The 12,312-nt window shown below is 38.4% G+C and overlaps 1 protein-coding gene across 1 annotated transcript in view; it reads right to left on the reverse strand.

Moving 5' to 3' along the window:
• Positions 1-12,312, reverse strand: part of ADGRV1 (adhesion G protein-coupled receptor V1) — a 947,781-nt gene that overhangs the window by 638,940 nt on the left and 296,529 nt on the right. Inside the window, exons 71-74 of the mRNA XM_007943393.1 lie at positions 10,783-10,957; positions 9,116-9,251; positions 5,371-6,470; positions 515-632 (exon numbers count right to left, since the gene is read on the reverse strand). Of these exons, the coding sequence (XP_007941584.1) occupies positions 515-632; positions 5,371-6,470; positions 9,116-9,251; positions 10,783-10,957 (1,529 nt within the window). The remainder of the gene's footprint in view (positions 1-514; positions 633-5,370; positions 6,471-9,115; positions 9,252-10,782; positions 10,958-12,312) is intronic.

The raw sequence follows: 12,312 nt of genomic DNA on the forward strand, positions 1-12,312 counted from the left end.
AAAGTTCTCTCTCTCTCTCTCTTGCTCTGGTTCTGCATTTTTGCTCATCATCATCTGACCCCTGGATTTGGTACAGCAGCCATCACCTGATCTGCTGATTTAGGTTCATCAAATCCTGAGAATTGGGAGGATCCTCCAGACCCACTTACAGACATGGGACTTGCCAGCCTGCCAGCCTCCCAGCCTCCACCACCACTTCATGAGACAATCCCTTCAGTGTCTGTGACTTCTGTGAGACATTACAACAAAATACAAAATCCTAAAACAGGAGGGATATTATTGAGGGGAGGAATCAGTGTCTGAAATGATGGAGTGGCACAGCAGTTTGGACATTTGGGACATCTTTAACCTCTGGCTCACGAGGATTGGCCTTGTGCTGATCTTTCTAAGAGAAATTGTTCAAGCACCTATGCTTTCTTCTGTCAACTTTTCATCCTACCTCTAGCATCTTGAACTCTAATTAGATACTGAGTGGGTACACAGAATGGTATGTCTTCTAAATGTATATACATACCTGTTTGGCTGCCTTATGACAATAAGATTCAGTCTTCTCTTATCAGCTCCTTCAGTCAGTTCTAGTCCACTCTGGGACTCCTCACTGAATCCTAAAATGCCATTCTGAAGATCACTCCCTTAATGAAAAAATGGAGAGTACATTTAAGAATGTAAAAGATCTCCAATGCAACATTAAACTCTCCAGATGGTGGGAAGGTGAGAAATTAATAAATGAGTAGATGGGGAGCAACAATTCTTAAAGATCTTTACTGAAAATAAACTAGAATAAAAATGATAACATTTAAGTGAACTAACACTTTAAGAGGTCCCTACCTAAGAATTTGCATGTGTTTTAAAAATGTCCATATGGAGTAACAGGAGGCAAAGTTAAGATAATTTCTTAGCCACAAATAAGCACCTTGAGGAAGCGGGTCACTAGGCCTGTAGGCTGGGGACTATGGTTGTGGGGGACATCAAACGCAACTGGCATTACATAGTATACAAAAATATTGTTTTGCATCTTACTTCAGTAAGTAGTGACTGCAGCCTTAAAAGCTTCCAAGCAGCTATCTAAGTGGCAACCACTGGTCTCTCTTCAGCCAGAAAAGAAGAGTGCAGAAAATCAAAGACACTTGGAAACAGTCCAAGGCACTAATGGACCATGAGAACCTCAGCCTGTATCACCCTGAGACCAGAACTAGATGGCGTCTGGGCGATGCCAACTACTCACAAAGGGATAAAAATTGGAGCTACTGAATAGAGTGGGAAGAAAAACGTGGAACAAAATTCAAAAACACAAAAATGACCAGAATTACTGGTCGGATAAAGATTAGTGGAACCCCCGAGACTATGGCCCCAGGTTATCCTTCAGGCCTGGAACTGGGCTCACTTCCATGGATTAGCTCTCAGCCAAATAGTAGAAAGACATACAAATAGAACATCTATCCCAGGGAGATGTACCCACCTACCCTAGGGAGATGCACTCCTTAGAGCAAGCAGCCATGGGATACCACAGGGGCAGCATTCATGTAGAGGGAAAACTGGACAGACAGGAGTGCTTAGATAAGAAGGTTAAAGGGAAGGGGTAGTCACAGGGAGAAGATAGGAGGAGAGCTTTTTATTGTTGGGATTATAATCAGGGCCATGAAACCAAATGTGCATGAACTGTTGAGAGTAAAACAAATCTCCTTTGTAAATCTGCACCCAAAACACAAGAATTTTTTTTTTTAAAGTTGGTGGTTCAAACCCACTCAGTGGAGCCTCAGAAGAAAGACCTGATGATCTTTGTCCATATATATTACAAGAAAACCCCACAGAGCTCAATTCTACTCTGTAATGCATGGGGTCACCATAAGTCAGCATGTACATGATGGCAACAGGTCTTAACACCTTGAGCACAGAAGACCAGAAGAAAGAAAACTTCAATTTCTACTGCCTACCTGTCACACACATAGTCATCTTTCTCTGATGAGAGGTTGAATTTGGTACTTGACATTTGATATATACTTATATTTTATAGTCTGTATTTCCTCATAGAATATAAGTCCCACAAAAGCAGTAACTGTGGTATTTACTACTATGTTGTTGTTGTTATGTGCCGTCAAGTCGGACTCGACTCACAGCGACCCCTCCTTGGGTTTCTGAAGCAGTATCACTACAGAAGTAGCTTGTCCCATCTTCCTTCCGAGGAGTGGCTGGTGGGTTTGAACCGCCAGCCTTCTGGTTAGCAGTCAAGCGCCTTAGGCACTATGCTACCAGAGCTCCCATTTACTATGTTCAGAAACTCCCCTGAGCAACACTTAAGGTTAAAGGCACTATGATATGAAGAAAATGAGGCAATGACCATAAAGGAATCACTCTTAAAAACTACTTTAATTACCCTGAAATCTGATTCCTGAGGTTCCTAAGTTAAGAAAGAGAAAATCACTTAACTGTGCCACTTAACCAGTAGTCACTAGCGCTGGGCCTATTTCTCAGGTGTAAAGTGTGAGTTCCTGTGGCACCAGTCGATTAGGGACATGCATGTGACGAAGCACACTTTTCCTAATGTCTCACATTGTGTTTTGTCTTAACCAAGTGGCCCACCCTCACCCTCACCAATTAATCACTGTGACCAATTAATCACAGTAGTCAACTTAGCACCTGAAGTCAACTCTTTCTTTTCAGCAGCAATTGTTTTCTAGTCATCTTGGTGGAAATGTGAACTCTACAAGAAGAATATACGCTTCTGACAAGTAGACCCTTCATGCTTTCCACTGGTGCAACAGCAACTAGTATGGTTCTAAATAAAATAATACTTCCCTTTCCACATCCACAATAATAAATTGGATGTCAAATTTCTAGAAGATAATTCAAGACTTCTAATATGGAAGTGATCAAAACTAAAAGTAAATAAACTATTTCTTCCCTGATTTATTTTGAAGTTTTCTTCTAAAATCTAAATGGGAAAACATTATGAAGATTAGTTAAGATAAGAGAAATCTGAATCATTAATGATGATTAACTATTATGTTACGGAAAGAAAAAAAAAAGGTAGAGCGAAGATAAGGGGCGCATTCACAGGCAGAGTAATGGGAAGTTCTTTACTTAGCATATTAAGCCAAAAACTAAACAAACAAACAAACCAAAAAAACACTAAGCCCATAGCCATGAAGTCAATTCCAACTCATAGTGACCCCATGGGATAGAGGAGAATTTCTCCACAGCAATTTCAAGGTTGTAATCTTCATGGTTTCTGTTTTGTTTTGTTCTGTTTTTTGTTTAGTCTTCATGGAAGCAGATTGCCACTTCTCTTAGGGTATTAAGACAGTGCAAATGTCCCTGGTGATGTCATCAGGTAAATTGTATCATGTGACATTAAGACTTGGGTATGGTAGAGTGATATCATTTGCCATATTGATCAATTCACTTTATATCCAAAAAAACAAATCTACTGCTATTGAGTCAATTCTGAATCACAGCAACACTACAGGACAGAGAACTGCCCCATAGTGTTTTCAAGGCTGTAAATCTTTATGGAAGCATATACTCCTTCATCTTTCTCCTATGGAGTGAGTGGTGGTTTCAAACTACCAACACTTTTTTTTTTTTTTTTTTTTAAGTTAGCCACCAAATGCTTTGAGCATCGAACCCACTGTTGTTGTTGCTGTTATGTGCTGTCGAGTCAGACCTGACTCATAGCGACCCCTCCTTGGGTTTCTGAGGCGGTATCACTACAGAAGTAGATTGCCCAACCTTCCTCCCGAAGAGTGGCTGGTGGGTTTGAACCACCAGCCTTCTGGTTAGCAGTCAAGTGCTTTAGGCACTATGCTACCAGAGCTCCTTATACAGGGATCACCTTAAATAGAGAAGATAAACATTAGAGGGTCTAGTGAGGACCTCACAGCAGTCAGCTGAGTGGATATTTGCCTGGTGAGTTATACTTAGAAACTGATGTATAGACAAGTATTGATATGCCATACTGATAAAATATAAAAATATACTTCCATTCCATTTCTTACATAGCTGCTGTCCCAAGACTCTAAAGTACTCTCTGCCACTATCCTGGCAAGGACCAAAAGATCACCTCATGAGCCAGTAACCAGTGGAGTTACTGACCAATCATGACACCACAAGGAGTGTCCAGCACCATCTTGATTGGTCTGTGCCTGAGCCAAACTAATTGCTAAATATTTTGACTGACACCTTGGTCATATTCAAATAATATAATGATCTATGTCATGGGATGAGAGGGGGCTGTTGAGGGATAAAATTATTTCAATGGAAACATGTAGACTACAATAAGTCAATGTGAATCAGAATTAATAAATTTGTAGAATAGAATTAGAATTGAAAACTCTTTAAATGAACTGTAAGAATAAATGACATGAATTCCAACTGACATAAAGTTAGAAAATAATATAAATAGGATGCTAAAATATTGCAAAATTATATTGATTGCCTAAATTAAAGTTAAAATTCTAGAAACCATTGAATCCTAAATGTCGATTACAAAGATGTTTATTCTAAAACTTTCATTTCATGAAAGGAAAATAAAGCATAGACACTAAATGACTTTTTCAAGGTCTCCCAATTAATGGCTAATCTGGGACAAAACCATGGGCCTCATGCTGTTTACAATGTCATCTGAAACTCTAAACCACTGTGTAGAACTCATGAGTGCTTATATAGAAGAGTATATCAAAATCATAAGATGGTCTTTCAGTACCTAATTAATGTAACATATTGATAAGCTGAGCCTTATCACTTATGGAAATACCATATGATTTCAGAGGAAAACTTCAAATTATTAATGTAAGATAATATGTATGAGGAGCTCTTAAATAATTGAATTTTTAAACTATGCAATATATAAATTGTAATAAAATAGTACAGTGGATATATAAACTTCATTGGGTCAGAAGCAGAAGAGAAGGAAACAGCTTTAATCTATTTCATAATGATTACAAAGAATTTTCTGACAATGGGATCTTTGAATTTATTGAAAATGGTTAGAAAATTTAGAATAGCATTTCAAAATAGAACAAATTAGCATGTGTCTGAATGATTCCATTAAGTATTTTGCAGAAGAAAAACTGGACTTGAATATTTTTAAGGTTTTCCTTTATTGGATAAGTATGGATTTATAGATTATACATCTGGCTCTGGGCTAAGTAACATTTACAATCCATTAAATTCTAGCTGGATCCTCAACACAAAATCATTAGTTCTTGTCATAAATCCATGTTAAAGGAAGAAAAGAATGTGTTAATGAATTTGTATGAGTGATTCAAATAATTTGCCCTCTTTTGATTACACTTCAGCTACACTGATCTTACTCCAAATTCTACATCACAAAAAAAGCATATTTTTATCTCTATCACTTCAAATACATACCTGTAATAATGACCATGGCAAAAGCTGCAAAGCCAGTATCATCTTTCTCTTGCACAATCTTCGCTCCTCCTTGAGGATCTGTGAGAAATATATAGAAGAATTCCTGTCCTTCAGGCTCATCATCATCCAAAATTTGAACTGATATGTTTTTTTCTCTTTCTCCATCTAGAAATGTAAGGGTAAGAGTTTGTTCTTGAAAGTCTTCTTCCTCAATTGCCCATGTTAAGTTGGAACTTCCATAGACACCATGAAAGGGCCATGCATCTGGCTCTTCCTGAGCACGTCTTTCCCCAAAGGTTTTAACTGTTACACTGACATTGCCAGTAAATCCACCAGTTCTTCGGATAAGAACTTTGGCAATATTGAATGTGCCATTCTCCATCTCCTCTTCAATGTAAATAATAGGTGGCCCAAGACTAAATGTTCCATGAATAGAAACATCAGCAGTTACAGTGTCTACAGAAGGCTTCTCAGACATAGTGGATGTACCGGGAAGGGTGACAAGTTTCTCAGGCATGGCAGATGTACCAGTTGCCTCAGGAGCAACGGAAACCATTTCGGTTGGCTGTGGAATGGCAGTTATCTTAGTTCTGTCAGGGTGTGTAGTAGAGTCAGTTTCTATAGGAATGAGAGCTGTGGCTCCCACCACAGTTGTCTTGGAGAGAGAATCATCCACTTCTACCAGGCCATCATTATCCAATATTGTGATCACTGCAACACTAAAATCCAGATTCAGTCGTGGTTTCCAGCTAACATCGAACGTTTTTAGCCCCCTAATTTCTACTGAAGTTAGATTGATATAAAAAATTTCTTCTATCTCAGGAAGCTGATCATTAATAATGGTTATTTCAAAATCAACCTCAGCCTGGAATTTTTTAAAAAGTAGTTCCCCATTTTGAACAGGCTCAAAGTCTTCCAATGGCTTTGCACTTCCTGCCGTTGTTTGATAGAAAACTTTAATAAGATCACTGTGGAACCCAAACAGTCTTTGTACATGTAATCTGGTCATCTGTATGTCCTCTGACACAGTGACATTTCTTGAACTAGGGGAGAACTGAAAGACTCCCATTGGCTCAATTTCAGCAACCGTGAAACCTGATCTGGGGAAAAAAAAAAATAAAGCGTGAAAGAATTCATGAATAATAGGAATACTCCTTATTTAAAACGTTGTTCATGAAGGCAACATCTTAAAAATGACATGACTTTTCAAATATCATGAACCTATTATGAAAATACCAGAGCACAGAAAATGTTAAGAACAGGAGCTTGTGTTGCAACAGTGAGTGACGGAACCTAACAAGTGAAGAACACATAGGTTTCTAGTCTGCTTGCCCACTCATCCCAGAGCAGCTTTCTGAAGGATTTGAAATATCAGGCTCTCTGTTATCATTGACTGGTACACAGGGTACCAAAAACTCAGAGCTCCAGATTTATTCAGCTTTTTCATCTACCAAATAGAAAAAGTTGCTCCTGTTGGGAGCAAAATCCTTGCTTCCTCTTACCATGATAGTAATGGAACTATTTCTTCACACAGATATAGCTAAAAGTTTATAAATTGGAATATCCATGATCTAATGATTAATCCTTAACTTTTTTTCTTATGGATTTCTGTTGGGAGCAACTAGTTATGTCAGAGATTACAACCTGTGGCCCATGATCCTAATCCAGACCTCAGACACATTTTCTTCACTAACAGCTTACTTTTTCTAAATTTGAATGCCTTTAGGGAGAGTACCCTAGGCCTTATCATTCCCTCTTGTCAAACATCCATCACGTAGCATATAGCATATTGGTTAAGAGTGCAGACAGTGGCCAAGACAACCTTGGTTCAAATCATGAACCCAAACCTTACTAGCTATGTGACATTGCATTTGTTACATAATCTATCTGTGTTTCCATATCTTCATCTATAAAATGGGACTAATAATACTACCTACCTTATAAAGTCGTTGTTAAGAACAGTATATACCGAAAAATAATGCCTGGCCTAGGGTAAGCGTTATGAAACAGCCATTATTTTTGTTGTTAAAGGCATTTGACCTTGTGACCTTGAAATATATTCTGCGACCAAACATTGTTTAAATGGCTTCTATAGAATATAAAACCATATTCAATATTGAGTACCCACGTCCCCCACACACAAACATGGATACTCGAACATAAACTAGTTTTACCCACACATTTTCTCCATTTTACAAATAAGGCAACTGAAGTACAGAAAGATCAAGTAGCATTCTCAAAGTCACACAGCAAGTAAGTGGTAGAGTCAGGACTAATCTATGAGTATGTCTCTCAGGCCTGTCCTCTGCTATTCTGTCAAGCTCATGCTAGATAAAGGAAAAATTAAAACAATAAAAATAAAATCTTTATCAATTTGCTTTTTTTTCTAAATTTCTATCAACTTTCCAGCTCTATGATCCCTTGTTAACATGCTCCACATTTTCCCTCTTTTCAGAAAATAAAGTTATTGCAAAATAATCACTGAATCATGCAAATAGAACATCCTCTGCCATCTAGTCAATTCTGACTCATAGCAATCCCCACAGGGTTTCCCATCCACAGAGTTTCCCAGGCTGTAAATCTTTATGGAAACAGACTGTCTCATCTCTCTCCAGTGGAGCAGCTAGTGGATTTGAACTGCTGACCTTTTGCTTAGCAGCCCAAGGCCCTAACCACAACACTAGGCTAATAGTTAGAAACATAAATGCTAGAGATAAATGGCCTGTATTCAAATCCAGACTTCTTCATTTACTAGCTATGTGATCTCAAGAAAGTTAATTAGCTTTTCTGTGTTTTAGGTCTCTTTTAGGTAAAAATGAGATAGTAAAAGCACAGGGATTGGGCATGGATTAGCTGACTGTTATTATAATTATTTTTCCAGTAGCCCATAATATTATAATCCGCAAGCTCCCCAAAAGCAGGGTTCTCTATTTTTGAAATGTATAATGGATACCTGTAGAGAGACCCATGTAATGACCTGTGTATAAATGACCATGTGCAGATGACAGTTATTTCAGACTCTCCTTCCTCCAATTGAGAGGGGGAAAAACAGAGAATAATTTAAAACATTACAAGTGATGTAAAACTTTTTTTAGTGTCACATTAATTTATTAAGATCAGTATTATAAAAGCTACTAGTACCCATTGTACCACAAGGGGCTCCCGTATAGCAAGGATTATGAAGATGGTGCAGGACCAGGCAGTGTCACTTTATTGTACATGGGGCTGCTATGAGCTGGAGCCAAATCAATGGCACCTAACAACAAACAGCACCAGTTGCCACCGAGTCGATTCCAAACCATGGCGATCACAGGTGTCAGAGTACAACTGCACTCCATATGGTTCTCAATGGCTGATTTTTCAGAAACAGATCACCAGGCTTTTCTTCTGAGGCAACTCTGGGTGGAACTGTGCCCCCAATTTTTCAGTTAGCAGCTGAGCACGTTAACTCTTTGTACCACCCAGAGGCTCTTCATTCACGCCAGACTAATTCTCCTGAGTCAGAGATCAATATAAACTTTCTTGAAGGTCAGCACTGAGTATTGGACTCTTGAAAGTCATCCCCTCTCCAAGGTATCTTTGGAATGCAGGTGATTAAAGCTGAGCCCGCTCTCCCTTACACTAAAATTGCTTCCGTATTTGCCTTTAGGAAAGAGATCCTTGTGACATTTTCTTTCTTGACCAATACATCGCAGATAACATATTGCTCAGAGAACTTCTTAGCTGAGAACTGGGTTGCTCTTACCGAAGTCGAGCTCCACCTGGTACACTGCTCTGCACTCCTGATAGGTGAATGACAAAGGCCTCTGGTCGACCAGGGCTTGGAAATGTCCACAGCACAACTCCTTTACTCTGTTCACCATGAGAAAATGAAAGGTTCCCTGAAAGCAAATATGAAAAGGAAAATTATCACATTTTAGTTCTTACATTAGGATTCAAGTCATAAAAAATGTGGTAAAACAGTTTCTTTTCCAAAATTATTTTCCAGTCAACAAGAGATAAAGTGACCCTTCCTTGGGTTTCCAAGGCCCATATCACTACAGAAGTAGATTGCCCAACCTTCTTTCTGAGGAGTGGCTGGTGTGTTTGAACTGCCAGCCTTCTGGTTAGCCTTAGGCACTATGCTACCTGAGTTCCCTTTCCATTACTGGATTTTGTAATCGAAAGAAAAATAGATAAATGCAGGCAGACAGGGTTTGAGGCAAGGTTTGTGTGGTCTAGAGAGCTTTGTTTAAGTTTAGTTACCTCTCTCCCACAAAACTCTCATTTTTAATATAAAGTACATGATTAAATTAAAAATGAGAGCTTTGGAGTGGAGAGGAGCTTAATTTACAGAAAGCTCTCTAGACCACACAAACCTTGCCTCAAACCTGTCTGCCTGCATTTATCTATTTTTTTCTTTCAATTACAAAATCCAGTAATGGAAAGAGGTGTTAGGCAGGTTTTCGTTTGAATTCTGGTATCAGCATATATTTCAGAGGTGCATATTAGAGTCATTTGGGGTGATGTATCCTAATATACATATTTTACCTTAAATAACTTCAGACAAAAATGTCATAAATACGGTAAAATGTTAACAATTGCTTAATTGGTGAGTTCATAGGTATTCACTGTACTAATCACTTTACTTTTCATTATTTTTAAAAAAAATTATTATGAAAGCTCAAACACCTGAATAGAGGGGGGGAAATGGCTTGAAGATGTCAATCTGTTGTTTGGGAACTCCTGTTACATTAGTTTATACAACTTGTTAATAAATTGACTGAACTTTTAAAGATTGTATAAATAAGTATAAAATCACACAAGTCATCCTCCAACTCATTGCAACCTCATGCACAGCAGGATCAGACCACTGTTTCCCATAAGGATTTCATTGGGCAAGAAGAACTGCAGGCCTTTTCCCTGGTCTGTATTATTCTGAAGTGCCAGCATCATAGCAACATGCAAGCCTTCACTGATAGATGAGTCACAGCTCTTGAGGTGCACTGGCCAGGGACTGAACCCAGATCACCCACAGGAAAATAAGAATTCTACCACTGGACCACTACTGCCCTCAACCTGGCAATTCGGACTCATGACACTAGAAGACAAGAAGGCCAGGTGGTGCAAGAACTAAGCCCTTGCCTGTTAAATGAAAGGTCAGTGGTTTGAACCCACCACTCGTTCCAAGGGAGAAAGCTGTGGCAGTTTGCTTCTGTAAAGATGTACATCCCTAGAAACCCTATGTGGGAATTCCATTTTATTCCATTGGGTCTCTATGAGTTGGAATCAACACAACAGCAATGGATTTACTTTTTATACTAGAAGACAACCATTGCAGGGTCTAGGGTAAGTATGTCCCAAGAAAATTAGTTGCCAATTACACACACCTCCATGTTCTATGGAGCCAATCAGAGAAAAATTACAACTCACCCAGTTTGGGGGTCATGTTGCCGACAAAAATGGGTTCAGGGATTTCTAACCCAGGAGCATATCCAGTGGTCCAGACAACTGTGAGAGAGCCGTATGTACCTCTCCTAGAAATCACAACATGGCTTGTTCCAGCAGCAATGTCCATAAGTTGAAAAGCAGTAGATTCAAATCCAACCTAAGGAAAAACCTGCTTAGAATATTTTATTTCTCTGTAAAGTTTTCTATTTTCTCAAAAGTGGGTTAAATATTAACTTTCCCTGTGCTTATAAAATACGTTTTCTTTTTGTTTTAAAACATCGTGTTTAAGAAATGGCTTCTAAGGGTTGGATATTTGCTCTATTTTATCAGATTATAGTTGCTAATCTTATTTTTACTATCAAAATACAATCCTTGAAGTGAAGAATATCTACAAAAGATAAATACAATTATGGCTAAATAAAAGGAAAAGAGAAAAAATGCATTTTAGTATGACTTGTTCATGAGTCTTTCCAGAATGTGATTTGTTAAGAACTGAAATTTGAGTTTTTTAAAAGATATAACAAATTTCTCTTTATTAAATGAGCAAAATGAACTAGATCTTAAGGTTCTTTTCAGCTGCTTGATTCAATGTGACATTTTTTTTTTTCTTTTGAGGATCAGAAAGTTCAAAGATTTATTAAAATATCTACATTTTTCATAAGCATAAAATAAGATATTGTATTATGGGCAACCTTCCCAGGGCACATGATATATAGATGAAATAAGTTTTAATCAATGAGTGAAAATAAAATCCAACCTGGCTTCACATTGCAATCTGGACAACTCAGTTTATTTTTTTTAGTCACAATATCTAAAAATTTGGGATACCAACAGGCACCATATGATCAACAATTACATATTATGAATTATCTTCCCCTTTTAAATTGGGGTGGAAAGTAGCAGAAGTGTGAGAGGGTGCCACAGCATAGCTCTGCAGTAACAGTGAAAGAAAAATAAATTCAATTTGACATCAGCCTAGCAGTTGCCAAAAACTTACTTTCATGCTTACTATGTGCCTGGAGGGCTGCTGAAAATGTCCTAGATGTACCATGCACACATATACACAGACAAGCACATGTAAACACACACTCCATACAAATACTTGTAGGAGTCCAGAGGAAACAGCAAAGACACAACTACACCATGACTCTCCCAGACCTTGCCCTTTTGGAATACAGTATTGTGACTAGAGTAAGAAGTATTTTGTTACTCCAAATGGAATGGTTCCAGTTGAAAGGAATCTTTTTTTATAAGAAGCTATGAGTAAAGAGGGAGCTCTGGTAGCATAGTGCCTAAGGCACCTGACTGCTAACTAGAAGGCTGGCAGTTCAAACCGACAGCCGCTCCTTGGAAGGAAGATGGGGCAATCTACTTCCGTAGTGATACTGCCTCAGAAACCCAAGGAGGGGTCACTATGAGTCGGGTCCGACTTGATGGCACATAACAACAACAACAATGGGTATTGAGGAGCTCTGGTGGCATAGTGCATAAGGCATTTGACTGCTAACCAGA

The sequence above is a fragment of the Orycteropus afer genome, unplaced genomic scaffold, assembly GCF_000298275.1.
Source record: "Orycteropus afer afer isolate SDZICR_OR568_19922 unplaced genomic scaffold, OryAfe1.0 scaffold00105, whole genome shotgun sequence".
In the NCBI taxonomy this organism is placed as follows: Eukaryota; Metazoa; Chordata; class Mammalia; order Tubulidentata; family Orycteropodidae; genus Orycteropus; species Orycteropus afer.